At 48.5% G+C, this 18,195-nt stretch overlaps 1 protein-coding gene and 1 pseudogene across 7 annotated transcripts in view; both read right to left on the bottom strand.

Annotated features, from left to right (window-relative positions):
- ANKS3 (ankyrin repeat and sterile alpha motif domain containing 3) overlaps positions 1-18,195 on the bottom strand; it is a 26,216-nt gene extending 8,021 nt beyond the window's left edge. For 3 of the 7 annotated variants that reach the window (XR_013390567.1, XM_077918424.1, XM_028705882.2), the window contains exons 1-10: positions 18,093-18,195; positions 16,026-16,209; positions 13,390-13,588; positions 7,567-7,688; positions 4,346-4,427; positions 2,565-2,700; positions 2,071-2,229; positions 1,367-1,495; positions 848-960; positions 14-181 (exon numbers count right to left, since the gene is read on the bottom strand). Coding sequence is in view for 6 of the 7 variants with exons in the window: in XM_077918424.1 (XP_077774550.1) it covers positions 14-181; positions 848-960; positions 1,367-1,495; positions 2,071-2,229; positions 2,565-2,700; positions 4,346-4,427; positions 7,567-7,688; positions 13,390-13,588; positions 16,026-16,195 (1,278 nt within the window). In the remaining variant the exon portion in view is untranslated. Of the gene's footprint in view, positions 1-13; positions 182-847; positions 961-1,366; positions 1,496-2,070; positions 2,230-2,564; positions 2,701-4,345; positions 4,428-7,566; positions 7,689-13,389; positions 13,589-16,025; positions 16,210-16,322; positions 17,242-17,263; positions 17,775-18,092 lie in introns of those variants that run through there. The other 4 variants (XM_028705880.2, XM_077918423.1, XM_077918422.1 and 1 more) reach the window with 4 other exon arrangements.
- Positions 13,597-15,777, bottom strand: LOC144325424 (uncharacterized; annotated as a pseudogene).

The following is an 18,195-nucleotide window of genomic DNA, read 5'->3' as shown; positions in this document are numbered from 1 at the left end:
ATGCCATGGTTACCTGGGGCCCCGTGTAAGATGGTGCCTCTGTGTGAGAGGGGCTGCAGTGATGGCTGGACAGCCGGGATCGGTAAGACCAGTGGCTGTCGCTGTTGCTGCAGCGATTCTTCGCCTTCATGTAGCTCTTGGGGTGCTTTCGAATGGAGAGCTTTGTTTCATGGTCTGAATCCTGGAAAATATAAAGTAGTGGCATGTTTTGAGAAGAAGGAATGCGACGCAGCTCCAAGTCTCAAAGGGATGCAAGGACATCATTATCCTTTTCTTCATGGTGTGAAGCATCTGTACTCTTACATTCTTATGAAGCAGGAAGAATGGAAGTGAGAGAGGCTCCTCTTAGCAAAGCAGAGAAAGCAGAGGCAATGGGAGGAGAAATCCAACACCACGGAAGGACAAATGAATCCTCTTACTCCAGCTTCCCAAGATGCCTGAACAAAAGTCCCTTACCAGCCACCCACAGACAAGGCAGGGGTAGGGAATCTTTCTGAACCCAAGAGCCACATTTCCAAATGGGCAACCTCTTGAGGGCCACATGCCAGTGGTAGGCAGTACTAGAGCCAAGAAACAAGATGTGAATTTAACTTTTGTACAGTTGGCTACAAACTCTTGTACAAACAAAGGAAGAGGCATTATCCTAGTTCAACGACACATTCCAGCCAGGCAAAAACAGAACAAAACTTGAAGATGCGGAGCAGGCATGGTGAGGGGTGTGGTCTCCAGAAAACCAGAAAAGAGAGGTTCCCTAATTTGAGGAGTCAAGGTTTCTTTCTATACACCAGGAGTGGGGAAAATTTGGTCCGCCAGGCTCTTCTAACTTTAATGATAGTAAAAGTCTTACCTCGTTGCTTTCCAGAGAGCCCTCGCTGCTGACCCCCACAGCTTTGGCAAGACTTTCACTGCTGCTGCTGGTCCTGATGGTGGCTAAGTTATTGGTGAAGAGGGAATTCTCTTCTGAAATAGGCAGAAGTGATGAAACAGTAAGTTTCACATTCAGGCCTCATAGATGCTTACTGATGGCAACTTTGTGGATTACCTATTCTAACGCAAAACATACACTACCGCAATAGAAAGTGATTACGTCAGGAAGTCCCCAGAGTTGGCCAGGCTCACCCAACAGCAACAAGAACTTGGCTCACTCCTGTGAAATACTCTGCCAATATTCAGCAGGTGCCTTCTTTTTCAACCTTTAAAGGCCTGCTGAAAACTTGTTTTATTCCCTCAAGTTTATGCTGGCAATTAAGACTACATCTTTCATAATAGCTGATTTCTGATTCATTTATTTAAATGGTTTTATTGTATGGTTTTTTAAAAAAAATGAACAGCAGTATAAAATAAAAAATGTGTTTAAGAAAGGTACCCCGGCTGCTGCTGCTTTCCACATCATGCTCATTGATGGGAGACGTGACATCTCTGTAGCGGAGATTTCCTCCTTCAAAGGCACTCCCATCATCATTAAAGGTAACGTAGCCTTCTGGAGGGACCTGCTCTGTGTGCAAAAGGGGGGCAGAGGGAGAGAGAGGTGAACAAATGAAAAAAGGAAAGGAAGAGATTTTATTTGTTGATAGGTTAAATGAAGAGGCTTATCTTTCCCTCCACCAACCAAGAGGTTCAGTACTGCCTCTTGCTTTTTCCTCTGCTGGAGCTCATCTATGGAGGTTTAGAGGCTTGCTTGGAAGTTTAATTTAAAATTAAGAGCTATACAAATAATGTTAAATAAATAAAAATAGAATCCAGAGAGCAAGCAGATGTGTTCCAAGTTCATCAGTATAGGAACACAGGAAGGTGCCTAATACTGAGTTACATCATTGGTCCATCTTGCTCAGTGTGGTCTACCCTGATTGGCAGCAACCCTCCAGGGTTTCAGAGGACATTCCCAGCCCTGCCTGGAGACACCAGGGACTGAACCTGGAACCTTCCACATGCAAGGCTGATGCTCTACCAACCAAGCTACAGCACTTCACTGAAAATGGTGTTCAGGGTAGGAGGGTGATGAAGTAATCAGCCGCGGGACAAGAGGAAGCTACCCATTGAGACAGAGAGAGGAAGCAAGCCTGAACTCACCATAACGAGACGGGCTTTTCACTCCAATTCTGACCGCCGTGATCTTGGCCAGAGCGTGGGGTCCTTCGTGAATACTGGGGCCTTTGGACTTGCGAGCAGGCCTCTGCCTCTGAGGGGCAGAGTAGGATTCGTCCGAGGAGCTGAGATCTTCATACTTTCCTAAGTGTCAAAATGCATCAAGTCAGTGGATGCAGAGTGCATACAAATATTAAATTCCAAGGGCAGCATCCAACTAATTAGTTCTGCAGTGCCAAGGAATGTCCACTCCTTCTCCTTCTCCCCAGCCCCATGTTCACTAAATCTGCCATGGGATTTCCCCACCGCTTTGCCACAACCCTCAGCCTTGGTCAATTGGTCCAGGCGGGAGTGGGAAGAACTGGTCTAGTGAAAAGATGGGAGTCAGTGACTAGAAATGCAGGCAGCAAGCAAGGTTTCTGCCTAAGCAAGCTGAAAGGTCCTTTCCATGCGAAACTATAAAGAGACGTGAGAGTCACCTGGGCCCCTGCAGAAGACCTTGGGCACAGGGGCTGTGTGCAGGTCTAACAGCCCCACAATCTTCATGTGTCCATACTTCATGGCCAACATCCGTGCCGTCGCCCCAGTGCTATCGCGTACATCCACTCTCACACCCTGTTGGGAGGAAGCAGACATTATTAAATTTTGCTGACAGGAAAGGGGAGGGAGGCTTAAACAGATCCAAGGGGCTGTGTGGTTGAACCCAAGAGTGCACTTTCACATGCTGTGTCCCTGAAGAATCGACCAAAGGATTTGCACCACCAGCAAGGCTCTGCATATCCACCATCACCATTGCATTTGTGCTCTAGCCAACCTGGACTCCTTAGGGAGAAAGGGCAGGGCATAAATTCAGTAAATAATTTAGCTTTGAACATTAAACAGTTTTCAGGGCACAAAGTTAGAAATCTTTGCTTGCGTTTGTGCTATAAAAATGGCACCACTATGTGGTCAATGTATGAATTTCAGGCTTCAAGAGCTCCAGCTACTCTTTGGACAAGATATGGCTACAAGAAGCACCAGGCTCCATGCCAGCGAGTCGGACTCCTGATCCCTTTTGAAGCACGAGAGCAGAGGCAAGTGGGATCTGCGACAAAATATTGCAGTGCATTCTCACTACTAAATCCAGGATGTCTGGTGTGTTTTGAAAGATGGACACACATGCTCATCCTAATGATGGAAAGTCAATGAACTATCTTCAGTCCTGCTTGAAGTTTACTTGCAGGCAGTTACAGAATGTGGAGTGTCCACTTTTGGACGGACGTGTAACAGGCTATAGCATCCTTCCCTCTTCCTTGGATGTCTCTAGTGCAGCATTCCATCAGCTATTAAAGGAGAAGGTTTGGGAGAAATGAGGAAGGTGTGGGGGGGGGGGGGAGTGTATGACTTCCTAACCCAACACTGAACAAATGAACCCAGCCTATTAAAAACTAGTTTGATAGGCTTAGAAATCAAACACTTGAAAAAGCCTTCATGACAATGAAATTTTTTAAAAAAATGGGTAGACAAGCGTGTAGGCATGAGAACCACATAAAAATCCAAAGGTCCATATAAAGAAGCCTTTGCTGAAAAGACTTTTGTGTGCTGCAGCTGTTGGGGAGATATGTACAAAAAAGGCTTTATCCTGTACGTTTCACAGCTTTCAAATCCCTTTGAGGGAAGGAAAGAAATGTGATAGATGCAAGCCTTCCCTTTCAACCATCTTCACCCCACTTTTATCAACAGAAGAAAGGCCTACATGAACACCCTTGTTTGACTGACCTGACATATTCCCTCCCTCTAATAAGATATGTACAGGATGACTATGAAGAAGGTCTAGATGTGATGCTGAAGCAAAGAGCTGGCATTTCAAGAGGCTGCTACAGAAAGTGCTATTCATGCTGAATGTGAATTAACTGCACAGAGTGATTCAGAGACTGGTTTCAAAAGCATGGTATCTCTCAAGAGGAGGAAAGAAGCGGACAATGTTTCTAATTAAGGCTTCCTAAAAGAAATGTTATGCATGAAGGCAGATCAACGGGAGCATCCAGCACGGATCTAGGCGTGGGAACATGCTGAAGAAGCTGCATGGATGTGAAGCTTCTCTGATTTCCCCTCCTGTGGCAATAATCAAGAGCAATCATTGAAAGAAATAGCCTCAAATCAAGATTTAGCTTTCTTAATATGGTGGCTTTTCAAATTGGCGGTATTTCTGCATACTGGGAAGCACAATTGGTTGCGGGGAAGGTGCCTTGGACCACCTGAGAAATGAACACTCACTTACATGATTGAGAAGATACTGGACAATGATCTCATGGCCAGATGCAGCTGCTTCCATCAGAGGAGTATATCCATAAAGGGGCTCCCTGGACAACAGAAATATATAGCCCATGAAAGGCTCAAGTCAGAAAATGGGGCAGTCATCAGCGCAACGGGGGCACGCTAGTCATCCACAGCTAGAGGAAGCAGGGAGAAAAGTACCAAGAGGAGGCAACCCTAGAGGCATAGATCTTGGGACTCCTTAGTTTTCACACCACATTCCAGGTTGAATAAATAAAGCGACCTTACACAGAATCAGACCACCAGTCCACTGAGCCTAGTAATGCTGACCCTGAGAAGCAGTGCTCTTCAAGGGGTTGGGGTTGGCCTTTGCCAATGGCTCTGCTGCCCTCCAGCTAAGGGGCTGAACCTGGGATCTTCCACCTGCAGAGCAGGTTCCATACAACTGAGCCATGGCTCCACCTGTTGGCTGTGTTAGGCTTGTCCTTGAATTGTGCTCTATGTATTTTAAGCTCCATGTCAGGGATGGTGAGCCAGTGGCCCTCCAGGTGATGTTGGACTGCAAATCCCATCATCCCTGAATGCTAACCTTGCTGGCTGGCCCTGATGGGAGTTTGAAGGGCCACAGTTCTCCATCTCTGCTGAAAGCTATGGGCTACCAACTGAAGCCCCTGGCTCAATCCAATACCTTGAGAAGCCTTGCCACCCCTCATTTTCTTCTCAAATTGACAGGAAACTTAGGCTGAGTTAATGGTGAGCGGCAAATGTGCCCCCAAGTTGTACCACCTCAAATTGCAGGTGGCGTCTCACATGCTTAAATACATTTCCATTCAAGAAAATGTCTTCCACATAAAATACTAATGTGTTGGGGAGATGAGTTCTAGCTTGGTTTTCTCTCCGATATGCTAGGCCTGGTGAGGCCAGGAGAGCCATAGCAAATATTAAAAACTAAAATTAATCCTTTTGTAAATGAAATGCCCACTATAGTGCTCTCTTAAACATCAGCTGAAGAGAAAAACTGGGAATTATGTCAATAAAGTCTGATGGTTTGTCTTCAAAACTAAATTGCCAGTTACTGTGTCAGAAGTATGAACTTTTCCTGCTGGAGTTTCCACCCAGTATGCTCCATGGAAGGAAATGGTTCTTTCTGGGAAAACAAACAAGCTGGTGGCACTCTGGATTCTGAGACTGTTCCAGGAATAGGGACCAAACCCACCTCAGAAAACACATTTTTGGTTATTAAGATGGAAGGAATACTGTAGAGAAAGCAACATGAGATTCATGTCCTAAGAGGAGAAGAAAGAGTCCACCGAGAGCTTTTTTTTAGTAGTCAGGGGATGGCATTAAAGCCAGAGGAGAAGGTTTGAAAATGAGCCATCAAGGCAATAGGCAAGATAAAGAAGAGAAGAATCTCAGAAGAATGAATTGAGAGGTAAGATTTGATAAGGAAAGAGTAAAGAGAGCCAAGTACTTTTTTTTTTTTTGGTAGAAGTGAAAAGGAAAGAATGGAACCCCAGCAACAGCATAGCATGCACAGATTCAGTCTTGCCACCAAGTCATCTCACTAGTCCCTGTGCAAGTTTGTGAAAATCTGCCCCTTGCAATATGTTCCCCACTTCTGCCCATCTCCACAACTAAAAGTTGTTTGTACTTTTACCCTCTTCCAGAAGAAATAGCTATCACAAGCAAAACTGGTGGGATGTAAGATTTTAGATAAATATGTTTATTCTTGTTACTAATTATTTTTAAGGGAGCAGTCAGAAAGTCTCTCCTCAATGTTCCATTTCTCTTACATCAAAAAGAATGGAAGATTAATCATCTGCCTAGAAAGTCTGAAGGCAAGCAGATCCGACTCGTCACAGTTAGCCAGCCTGGGCCAAAATCTGAGCAAGATTTTATCTGAACCATTTTTAACCAATGTATTGCTTTAGGTGTAACTCCTCCTACCAATATATTTACCCCCTTCAATCCATGCACTGTGCTGGATTTTTTATGCCCTACATTCAAAGCAGGCAAAGTTTAGTTCAATTTATCCAAGTCAGGAGTTGTCAACCTTTTTGACAAATGCTTTGCTGATCAAATCCAAAGTACTGTTTTAGTGCCCACCTACAATGCAGCTTCTGTACCAGAGATGACTGGATGGATGTTACCTCTAGTCTACTGAGCCAGGGAGGTGACAGGAACGTGGAAGAGGAAGGCAGGCCAAACCTAATCTGTGTGCCATATCCAGACCCAGAGGCCTTCCAGCTCCTGCCCAAGATGTTACAAACATTGTATTATTTTATCATGTTTTTAATATTCTGTTGGGAGCCTCCCAGAGTGGCTCTGCCAGATGGACGGGGTATGTATGTATGTATGTATGTATGTATAAATAAATAAATAAAGTATGTATGTATGTATAAATGTGTGTATGTATAATGTAAAGGTAAGGGTAAAGGGACCCCTGACCTTTAGGTCCAGTCGTGGCTGACTCTGGGGATGCGGCTCTCATCTCGCTTTATTGGCCGAGGGAGCCAGCGTACAGCTTCCGGGTCATGTGGCCAGCATGACTAAGCCACTTTTGGCCGTTTACCTTCCCGCCAGAGTGGTACCTATTATCTTCTTGCACTTTGATGTGCTTTCGAACTGCTAGGTTGGCAGGAGCAGGGACCGAGCAACGGGAGTTCACCCCATCACGGGGATTCGAACTGCCGACCTTCCAATCGGCAAGTCTTAGGCTCTGTGATTTAACCCACAACGCCACTCGCATCCCTCCATGTATAATGTATGTATGTATAAATAAATAAATAAATAAAATAATAATGTCATATGCACATAAGAATAGGCTGCTGGATCAGGCCAGTGGCCCATCTCATCCAGTATCATGTTCTCACAGTGGCCAACCAGATGCCTATGAAAAGCTCACGAGCAGGAGCTGAGAACAATAAGTTTCCCCTCTTGAGGTTTCCAGCCACTGGTACTCAGAAGCATACTGGAGATGTCCGTCACATACGGGCACTCATGGCTTAACTACTCACAATCTAGATGCAAGAGTACAACAGTGTGACTTCCTATGTTTTCCCCTCTTTTGCATCTGTCATGAAAGCATTTTTTTCTATGAAAGCTAAGCTGCTTCTTCGCCTTAAAATACCGCCAGATATTCGAAACAAACAAACAAACAAACAAACAAACAAACAAACAAACAAACAAAAAAGCAGGCCTTTCACAGGCCCATTTCTCTCTTACCTGCAGTTCGCATTTGCTCCATTATCCAATAAGAACTTGACCATTTGCTGATGGCCAGCACTGGTGCAGTGGAAGAGGGCAGTCCAGCCATGGATGTCCTTCATCTCCAACTCGGCACCTTGCTTCAAAGAAATACAGAGGGGCTGTTAAGGCAGGGCACCTACTGCCTGTGACACTGAAGCCAGGGTGCATTTCTGTACAAACAAGGACTCGCAATAATGAACAGAGGGGGAGATCGCTTATTTCAGGCAGAAATTTACAACCGTGTTACTTTTAGTTTCTTATTTCTATACCACTTTTCTATTATGCTAACAACATAACCAGGGGAAAAGCGCAGTAACCCAGAGAAGGCTCTTCTCACAGCAATTTAATAGCAAACCACTTACAGTCGCAGTGCTCCCATTTTATTCTGGGTTATTGCATCAATTTTATTCACTGTCTGATTGAATGCATTCAGAAAAATCATTCGAACAGGATCCTGCCCCTGCCCAATTCAGTGTGCGGGGTGAGTGGCAGGTGTGGAGGAGTGACTGGAAACAGCTCTAGCTCTCACACTCCACCAGATCTGACACGGCTATGCCAGGGAGGGTGAGACTCAGCTGCCAGAGTCAAGTGGCTTTTAAAGTAATACCATCACAACCTCAGAGGCAGCAGAGAAAACCTAGATAGGAATAACTTAATATGCAACCTGATAAAACAGAGGACTATTTGTAAAGTAAGGGCACAGCCCTGGACATTGGAAATACCCGAGGTGGAGGGGAATGGGTATATAAAACATATCACAGTAATGAAAACTTTACCACTGAACCTCACAGGAGCCTTAATGGTGAGAAGGCACTCTAATCACCGCTAACTATGAAGCGACAGCCTGTAACTTTGAGCAGACTTGAGATTTTGAAGGCTCCTATAATGCTGCTGCACCCTACGGGAGTTATGAAAGAGGACAGCAGGCTTTATCTCACAGCCACTCATGGTGTCTGAGATTGCCACCCTTCTCCTTAGTCCCACAGAACTTAATGGGAGCCACTGACAACCACCCCTGAACAGCCCTGTTTGCACTTTTGGTTCCACTTCTTAGTCATGCGCGATATCTTTAGACTGCACAGTTGGTGCCTTTCACAGCTATTGCCAAGTACCGTATTTTTCGCACCATAGGACGCACTTTTTCCCTCCTAAAAAGCAAGGGAAAATGTGTGTGCGTCCTATGGAGCGAATGCAGGGGGGGAGGCAGGCGGCAAAAGCCCTCAAGAGCCGCACACAAGCTTCGTGCGCTCTTGCGGGCTTTTCTCCAGGAGGGAGAAGGGACTGACTGGCTGTAGCAGTCCCTTCTCCCTCCTGGGGGAAAAGCCCCCAAGAGCGGCGCCCTCTTTAAAGGCTGTGCGGCTCCTGCAGGCTTTTCTACGAGGTGGGGGAATCCGCCCACCTCCCAGAAAACCCAGGAGAATCCGCACCGCCCCTTTAAAGAGCGTGCGGCTTCTGCGGGAGGTGGGGGAAGCTGCAGCAGATTCCCTCCTCCCGGGCTCCCTTTGAGGCGGCAATGTGGGAGGGGAGCAGCTTACACTCGTGTAAGCAGCTCCTCTCCCACTTTCCTGCTTCAAAGCAACTACGGAGGAGGGAAGGAAGAGGACCATGGATCCTCCGCTGCTGGAGGCTTCAGCAGATTCCCCCCTCCGTGATTGCTTTGAAGCAGGAAAGTGGGAGGGGGGCAGCTTACACTCGTGTAAGCAGCTCCTCTCCCACTTTCCTCCTTCAAAGCAACTACGGAGGAGGGAAGGAAGAGGACCATGGATCCTCCGCTGCTGGAGGCTTCAGCAGATTCCCCCCTACGTGATTGCTTTGAAGCAGGAAAGTGGGAGGGGGGCAGCTTACACTCGTGTAAGCAGCTCCTCTCCCACTTTCCTCCTTCAAAGCAACTACGGAGGAGGGAAGGAAGAGGACCATGGATCCTCCGCTGCTGGAGGCTTCAGCAGATTCCCCCCTCCGTGATTGCTGGGAGCTTCTCTGGGCAGGAATTCCCTCAGCTTAAGTGGGGTGGGGGAAGTGTGGCAGGTAGGGGGGTACCTACCTAGACAGTGAAGCCACATGTCTCTCCAATGAAAATTGGGAGTGGGCATTGTGTGAAGTGGCTGTGGATCTCCTGCCGCAGAAGTGTAGGACTGTATACGAGGAGGCAGGTTTAGTCGTTGTCTGAGGACTATTCCTGCCTCCAGGTCTGGTCCTGACCGGAAGGATACTGGAATCAGCAAGGGAAACCCACATGACCTGAAAGTGTTGCTGTGCAATGCCAGGTCAATGATGAATAAAACCACTGCCATCCACGACCTGATTGTGGATGGAGGATTTGACCTGGCATGTGTGACAGAGACCTGGTTGGATGAAGCAGATGGGCCTGTCCTTGCCGCTGCTTGCCCACCAGGCTTCTCTTACGCACAGCAACCCAGGTCATGTGGGCGGGGAGGGGGGGTTGCAGTGATTTTTAGGAAGTCATTAGTCTGCACCAGGCGTCCTATTGGGAAGACCCAGTTCTCTGAGTGCATGTTCTGGAAGTTGGGCAATAGGGGCAGTACAGGATTCCTACTGGTGTACCGACCTCCCCACTGCACCAAGGATTCCCTGCCCGAGCTGCTTCAGGTCGTGGCGGATATGCTCCTGGAGACACCTAGCTTGGTTGTCCTGGGGGATTTTAACATCCATGCCGACACGACCTTACAAGGGGCCGCTCGGGACTTCGTGGAAAGCATGGCCTCCATGGGGCTGTCCCTGAATAAGTTTGGCCCAACTCATAGCCATGGACATGCCTTAGACTTGGTGTTCACCTCTATGGATGTTGGTGATCTGACACTAACTAAAAGCGAAACAAAAGAAGTGCCATGGTCAGATCACTTCCTGGTGCAACTGGACTTCTCCGCAACCCTTCCCCTCTGCAGGGAGGTGGGACCAATTCGGATGGTCCGCCCCCGCCACTTAATGGATCCAATTGGTTTCCAGAGAGTGGTAGGGGATGCTTTATCCCAAGTTGATGGCCTTTCAGCTGATTCCCTGGTGGCACGCTGGAATGCGGAGTTAACCAGGGCTATTGACTGTCTGGCTCCGAAGCGCCCTCTCCGATTGCATGGAGCCCGGACAGCCCCGTGGTTTTCCCCAGAGCTGAGGGTGATGAAACAATCGTTGAGACGGCTAGAGCGCCGGTGGCGGAAAACTCATTCTGAATCAGACCGGACACGGGTTAGAGCTCAGCGTCGAGCCTACCAAGTGGCAATGGCGACGGCGAAGAGGGCCTTCTTCGCCGCCTCCATTGCATCTGCAGAAAACAGCAGCAGGAGACTTTTTCAGGTGGTTCGCAATCTATCGGAACCACCTGTACCACCGGGGCCTGGTAGGGACCCCAAGATCTCCTGCAATGCTTTTGCAAAGTTTTTTGCAGATAAAATCGCTCAGATTCAGAAGGAGGTAGACTCCACCGTGGGAGCAGGGCCAGGGCGGGAGAGTGCTAGAGTTCTGTCTGGTCCTGTTACATGGGATCAATTCCAATCTGTTACCTCCGAGGATGTGGACAGGCTGCTTGGAAAAGTGAAACCGACCACCTGTCTCCTTGATCCTTGCCCATCCTGGCTGATAAAAGCGAGCCGGGAAGGGCTGGGCGATGGGCTCTGCGGGGTGGTGAATGCTTCCCTCTGTGAGGGAGCCTTCCCAGACCCGCTGAAAGAGGCGGTCATTAAACCGCTTCTTAAAAAAACATCTTTAGACCCGGCCAATTTGGCCAACTATCGCCCAGTCTCAAATCTGCCATTCTTGGGCAAGGTGATTGAGCGGGTGGTTGCTGAACAACTCCAAGCACGCCTGGAGGAAACGGACCATTTGGATCCCTTCCAATCGGGATTCAGGTCTCACCATGGGACTGAAACTGCCTTGGTCGCACTGGTTGATGATCTCCGGCGGGCTAGGGACAAAGGTGAGAGCTGTTTCCTAGTTCTGCTGGATCTCTCAGCGGCCTTTGACACCATCGACCATAACATCCTTCTGGACCGTCTAGAGGGGCTGGGAGCTGGGGGCACTGTCATACAGTGGTTCCGCTCCTTCCTCCTGGGCCGTGTCCAGAAAGTGGTGGTGGGGGATGAGTGTTCAGACCCCTGGGCTCTCACTTGTGGGGTGCCTCAGGGTTCTATCCTCTCCCCCATGCTTTTTAATATCTATATGAAGCCGCTGGGAGAGATCATCAGGGGGTTTGGACTGGGTGTTCATCAGTACGCAGATGACACCCAGCTCTACCTCTCCTTTAAATCAGAACCAGTGAAGGCGGTGAAGGTCCTGTGTGAGTGCCTGGAGGCGGTTGGAGGATGGATGGCGGCTAACAGACTGAGGTTGAATCCTGACAAGACAGAAGTACTGTTTTTGGGGGACAGGGAGCGGGTTGGTGTGGGGGATTCCCTGGTCTTGAATGGGGTAACTGTGCCCCTAAAGGACCAGGTGCGTAGCCTGGGAGTCATTTTGGACTCACAGCTGTCCATGGAGGCGCAGGTTAACTCTGTGTCCAGGGCAGCTGTCTACCAGCTCCACCTGGTACGCAGGCTAAGACCCTACCTGCCCGCGAACTGTCTCGCCAGAGTGGTGCATGCTCTGGTTATCTCACGCTTGGACTACTGCAATGCGCTCTACGTGGGGCTACCTTTGAAGGTGACCCGGAAACTGCAATTAATCCAGAATGCGGCAGCTAGACTGGTGACTGGGAGTGGCCGCCGGGACCATATAACACCGGTTCTGAGAGATCTGCATTGGCTCCCTGTACGTTTCCGAGCACGATTCAAAGTGTTGGTGCTGACCTTTAAAGCCCTAAACGGCCTCGGTCCTGTATACCTGAAGGAGCGTCTCCACCCCCATCATTCAGCCCGGACACTGAGATCCAGCGCCGAGGGCCTTCTGGCGGTTCCCTCATTGCGAGAAGTGAGGCTACAGGGAACCAGACAGAGGGCCTTCTCAGTAGTGGCGCCCGCCCTGTGGAACGCCCTCCCATTAGATGTCAAAGAGATAAATAATTACCTGATATTCAGAAGACATCTTAAGGCAGCCCTGTTCAGGGAAGTTTTTAATATGTAACGCTGTACTGTTTTTAACACTGATTGGGAGCCGCCCAGAGTGGCTGGGGAAACTCAGCCAGATGGGCGGGGTATAAATAATAAATTATTATTATTATTATTATTATTATTATTATTATTATTATTATTATAGAGTTGGGAGGGCCACCCGAGGGTCATCTAGCCCAGCCCCCTCACAATGTAGGAATCACAGCTAAAGAACGCCAGGCAGATGGTCCCCCAACCGCTGCTTAAAAGCCTCCAGTGGTGGAGACCCCAAACACCTTCCGAGGTCATAGAATTGCAGGGTTGGAAGGGAACCCCAGGAGTCATCTAGTCCAGCCCCGGTGGACAGCAGGCGCAATCCATCCCGTTGCGCAAGACTAAAGATGCTGCGCAAGGCTAAAGAAGAAGCCAAGGCAGCGAGCGGGATGGATCGCGCTTGCTGCCTTGTCTTCTTCTTTAGCTGCACTGGAGAGGTTTAGCTCCTGGCTGGAGAGGTTGTGCGGCTATGGACCCCGCGCGCTGTCTTGGCTTCTTTGCTCTTTGGGGCTGGGGGGGGGGGAACCCGGGCTTCCCCCGCAGCCCCAAGAAGCTCTGGGAGAAGTGGACAGGCTGCGTGCAGCCTGTCCGTTGCTCTTTGGGGCTGGGGGGGGGGGATAATATTTTTTTCCTTGATTTCCCCCTCTAAAAACTAGGTGCGTCCTGTGGTCCGGTGCATCCAATAGAGCGAAAAATACGGTACACCCACCTGAAGGAGGAAGGCAGCAACACTCTCATTTCCACAGCTAGAAGCCAGCATCAGCGGAGTCTGCCCTTCTGGTGTTGGTACATTCACATTCACGCCAGCCTCTAGCAGTATGCGCACAATGGTGTCATGACCGATGTAAGAGGCATACATTAGCGGGGTCCAGCCGCCGCAATTCCGTTGATTCAGGTCTACCTCTCCACTGAAAGGCATGAATCAGATTAGTGTTCTATGGGTAGCTTATCACAGGCAAGTTACATAGTTTTTGAAGGTTTTTCCTAACCTGGCCCTTTTCACTCAAGGAAACAAACAACTTTAGAAGTCTTGCCAATATTCCTGGTAGCAATGTGTGTCCCCACTTTGCCAGTAGCAAGTGAAAAGGTTGACAGTAGCATTCTTCTAAGCATTCTGGTCACACCATTTGCATGCCTTCCCCTAAAGAATCCTGGGAACTTTGCTTTAAGGGTGATGGGAATTATAGCTTTGTGAGGGGGGCTGAACTACAGTTCCCAGGATTCTTGGGGGAAGTTGTGACCGTTAAAATGGAATAAGTGTGCTTTAACTGTAGGGTGTGTATGTAATCAACTACTACCTTGCTTCAATGTTTTCTGGTAGCCTTTAGCCACCTTCATGTTTCACAAAATTATTTTGAATTGCACGTAGTGAAAAAAGCCTGGTGTGTATGTGCAACAGAATGAGGTGGTAGAATGGACTCTTTTTTTAGGCTGAAGGTGGGGTGGGATTTTGGAATATTCCCCCATGGATAAAAATCACATGGTGAACTAAAAAGTAGCTCATTGCGGGGAAAAGGTTACAATTCAGACTGCTCCCTGCTGTGCTCATTTTCTGCAGAGAAGGGCTGTAGCAGAATGCCTCAGATCCCATCTCTGGCATCTCCAGGAAGGGATGGAGAAATAGAGCTGAGTGTCATCAGCATACTGCTGACAACAGACTCCGAACCTCCGGATAACCCAAGCCAGTGGTTTCATGCAGATGTTAAGAGATAGGATTGAGCCCTGTAGAACCCCACAATGAAGATTCCACGGGGCTGAAAAGCATTCCCCAAGCAACAAACTCTGGGGATGACCATCTAAGTAGGACTGGAACTACTGAAAAGTGGTGCCACCCACCCACCCCTAGTTCAAACAGTCACTCCAGAAGGATGCCATGGTCAATGGTATTGAAAGCCTCTGAGAGGTCAAGAAGAATTAACATGGACATGTTTTCCTTGTCTCTCTCTTGACAGATGTCATCATACAGGACAACCAAAGCAGTTTCTGTGCCAAAACCGGGCCTAAAACCTGATTGAAATGAATCCAGAAAATCAGTTTCTTCCAAAAGCGTCTGGATCTAGTCTGCAACCACTCACTCCAGAACCTTGCTCAGAAAAGGGAGATTAGCAACTGGCTGGTAGTTAGGTTTTCTGAATCCAAGGACAGTTTCTTAAGGAGCGGCTTTACCACTGTTTCCTTCAAACAGGTAAGGACCATCCCTTCTCATAAAGAGGCATTGATCTCCTCCCTGGCACAGCCAGCTGTTCCCTCCCTGCTGGTTTTTATCAGCCAAGAGGGGCAAGGGTCTAGAGTACAAGTGGTCGCCCTGACTGATTCAAGCACCTTGTCCACATCATCAGGCCTCACCAACTGAAACTCATTCAACACAATAGGACTAGACTGTGATCTGCACACCCCATGAGATTCATCTGCTATAACAGCAAAGTCTTGGTGAATGCAAGCAATCTTATCCTCAAAATGCTTTGCAAACAAGTCACAGCGAGCTACTGTTGGTTCTATCACCTCCTTTGGGCCAGCCTGTAAAAGGCTCCGTACAACCTGGAAAAGCTCTACCGGATGACGTAATGAGGCTGCAATGGAGGCAGCAAAGTATGCCTTCTTTGCTGCCTTCACTGCCACTAGGTAGGCTCGATAATGAGCCCTTACCAGTGTTCGGTTGCATTCATTCGGATCTTTCCTCCACTTGCATTCATGCAGTCTCCCAGCTTGTTTCTTTGCCCTAACCTATGGAGTATACCAGGGGGACAAACGGGCACAACAAAGTGGGAGAGGGCACTCAGGGGCGATTATGTCAATAGCCCAAGCCATTTGGGTGTTCCAGGGGTCAGCCAGGGCTTCGACAGGGGTGCCAGTCATAGTAGCCGGAAAACCTCCCAGAGCTGTTTGGAATCCCACTGGATCCATCAGCCTCCGAGGGCAGACCTTCTTAATAGGTCCCCCACCTCTGCAAAGGGGAAAAGTTGCTGACAGTTTAAATCTCAACAGGAAGTGATCTGACAATGACAAAGGACTGATATCAATGCCCCCCACCTTCAAATCACTCTCTTCCTGCCCAGTCAAGAAAACAAGGTCCAGAGTTTTGCCTGCCATGTGCTTTGAGCTGTCATTGCGACCATGAAGTCCTGAGCCACCCCAGAGCCAGCTGCCTTGGCATGGATGTTGAAGTCTCCCAGAACCAGCAGTCTGGGAGTCCTCAACACTGTCTCTGAGACCAGCTCTGTCAGCTCAGGCAGGGAGACTGCTGGGCAGTGAGGCGGGCGGTAAAGTAGCAGAATCCCTAATCTGTCCTGATTGCCCAATGCCAGGAACACAGTATTATTCCCTCCCCAAACCTCTCCTCCTTACCGTTGAATATTCTCCTTTACCACCTCATACTGGCCAATTGAGGCTGCTGTGTGAAGGTCCAGTGGAACATCTAACTCTTGGCGACAGACCATCTGACCTGCGCCATGCCACATGGATAGGCTGAGATTCAGTAGATCCGACTCGCTGGCTTCATCACTCAGCTCTGACATTGTGTCTTGGTGGGCTGAAAGACAAGCACCATTAGTTCTTCACTTTCACTACCTTGCTAAAAGGATTTCCAATCATCTTGGGGTATGATCTGAAAGCTCCTGAAGTTGGGACCCTGGTATACCTTACCTTAAATTCAATGGGTGAAAAGGCAGTATACAAATAAACAAAATAAGGAAATCTCCTGTCTTTGTGCATTCTTCACAGGATTAGAGAACTATCTTCACTTACTAATGTCTAAATACCAATGTGCTGTTAAAGGCACAAAAGCAGAACGGATCCAATCACAAGACTCAAGGAAAACATACAACCATGCATTGCAAATACTGGGAAACCTAGTCTTTTTGAAATGCCCATGATAGGTTGACTGTTTTGCAGGTGAGACTTATTCACAGTGATGGGAACCTAGAAGGTGACAAATGACCGCTGTGATACTTGGTTCAATTTGCTTTTTTGTTCTTGAATGACAAAGAACTATACAGGCCATGAAACCTCATGCCTTAAACACTGGAAATCCCACACAGGTACACGAAAGGGTCCTTGATAACATACCAGCTATCACCCACACTTTCAATTTTATCCTCAAATCTGTAAGATTCTCATTTTAATTTAACAGTTTTCACAAACACATCCATTTTATACCCATTATGTGGTACATTTTATGTTATTAAAACAGTAAAATAAGTTGCCTTGATGTGGCTTAGTTGTTGTATTAAGCACTTCGTAATCCACTCCAGGGACAACACATAGTAAAGAACTGTAAATGCATATAAATAAATATTTCAGTCCCCCACCCCTCAGAGAGCTCTATTTTATTTTGGGGGGAAATGTTACATCTCTGAGCTGGAAACCCTCTAACAAGCTGGTTTTCCATATGCAAGGAGTTCTTGTGTACAGAGCAGAATACAGCAAGAATGAAAGGACCAGGGACAAAACAATTTCATGCACCCAAAAGATGAGCAAGAAGACCAGGCTATAACTGTTCTCTCTAGCAGAGCAATTCCTATGAGCCAGAATTGCTATGGCCATTGTTCTTTACAGAGGGCCAAACAGTGAAAACTACAGCCTACCTAACTCCCTGCAAGCGGAAAGCAAACATGTGAGTGCAAGATAGGGTCCAAACCTCCCTCCCGGGAGACTAGCTCTACAGTGGTACCTCAGGTTAAGTACTTAATTCGTTCCAGAAGTCCGTACCTAACCTGAAACTGTTCTTAACCTGAAGCACTTTAGCTAACGGGGCCTCCCGCTGCCGCCGCGCCGCTGGAGCACGAGTTCTGTTCTCATCCTGAGGCAAAGTTCTTAACCTGAAGCACTATTTCTGGGTTAGCGGAGTCTGTAACTTGAAGCATATGTAGCCTGAAGCGTATGTAACCCAAGGTACCACTGTATTTGTGCAGTAATCTTTGTTTTGCTCTGGTTGCTGTTCATTAGTGTGGAGGAGCCCTCAGCCACGAGGCACCTCTGCCCTTGCAGTCTGAAGTGACGCAGCCCAGGCATAAGGCGCGAAGGGCATTCTGCGCTGAGGGTGATGCTTCCAGGGCACAGCTGGGGGACTCTGTGTGCCCCCCCAACTGCTGGACTCCAACTCCCATCAGCCCCAGCCAGCAGCGCCAAAGGCCAAGGTTGATGGGAGTTGGAGTCCTGAAGTACCTGGGACGCTCACAGGGTCCCCCCCCCCCTCCAGCCCTACGCAGGAGGCAACAGCCCGCAGCTCAGAGGCGCCCCTCACGCCTATGCCTCCAGGCTGCCCAGAGAACCAAGGCCCGGCCAGTATACTGGGCTCCACCTAGTGAGGCAACAGCACGCCAAAGGCCTCCTGCGCCCACAACCTCCTACGAGGCTCCGCTTCCAGCCCGCCTAACACAACTTCCGCCTCCTCTGCTGCCGTACAAGCCTCACCTGCTTCACCTCAGGTCGCCTCAGCCGCTCTCCCGGAAATGCCCGACAATGACGTCGCGGGCAGAGCGTCAGGACTGCCGGAAGGCCCCGCTCTCGCTCTCTG

The sequence above is a fragment of the Podarcis muralis genome, chromosome 14 (genome assembly GCF_964188315.1).
Source record: "Podarcis muralis chromosome 14, rPodMur119.hap1.1, whole genome shotgun sequence".
NCBI classification, from domain to species: Eukaryota; Metazoa; Chordata; class Lepidosauria; order Squamata; family Lacertidae; genus Podarcis; species Podarcis muralis.
Note: the sequence above shows the minus strand (reverse complement) of the source record. Positions and strands in the feature narration are given on the sequence as shown.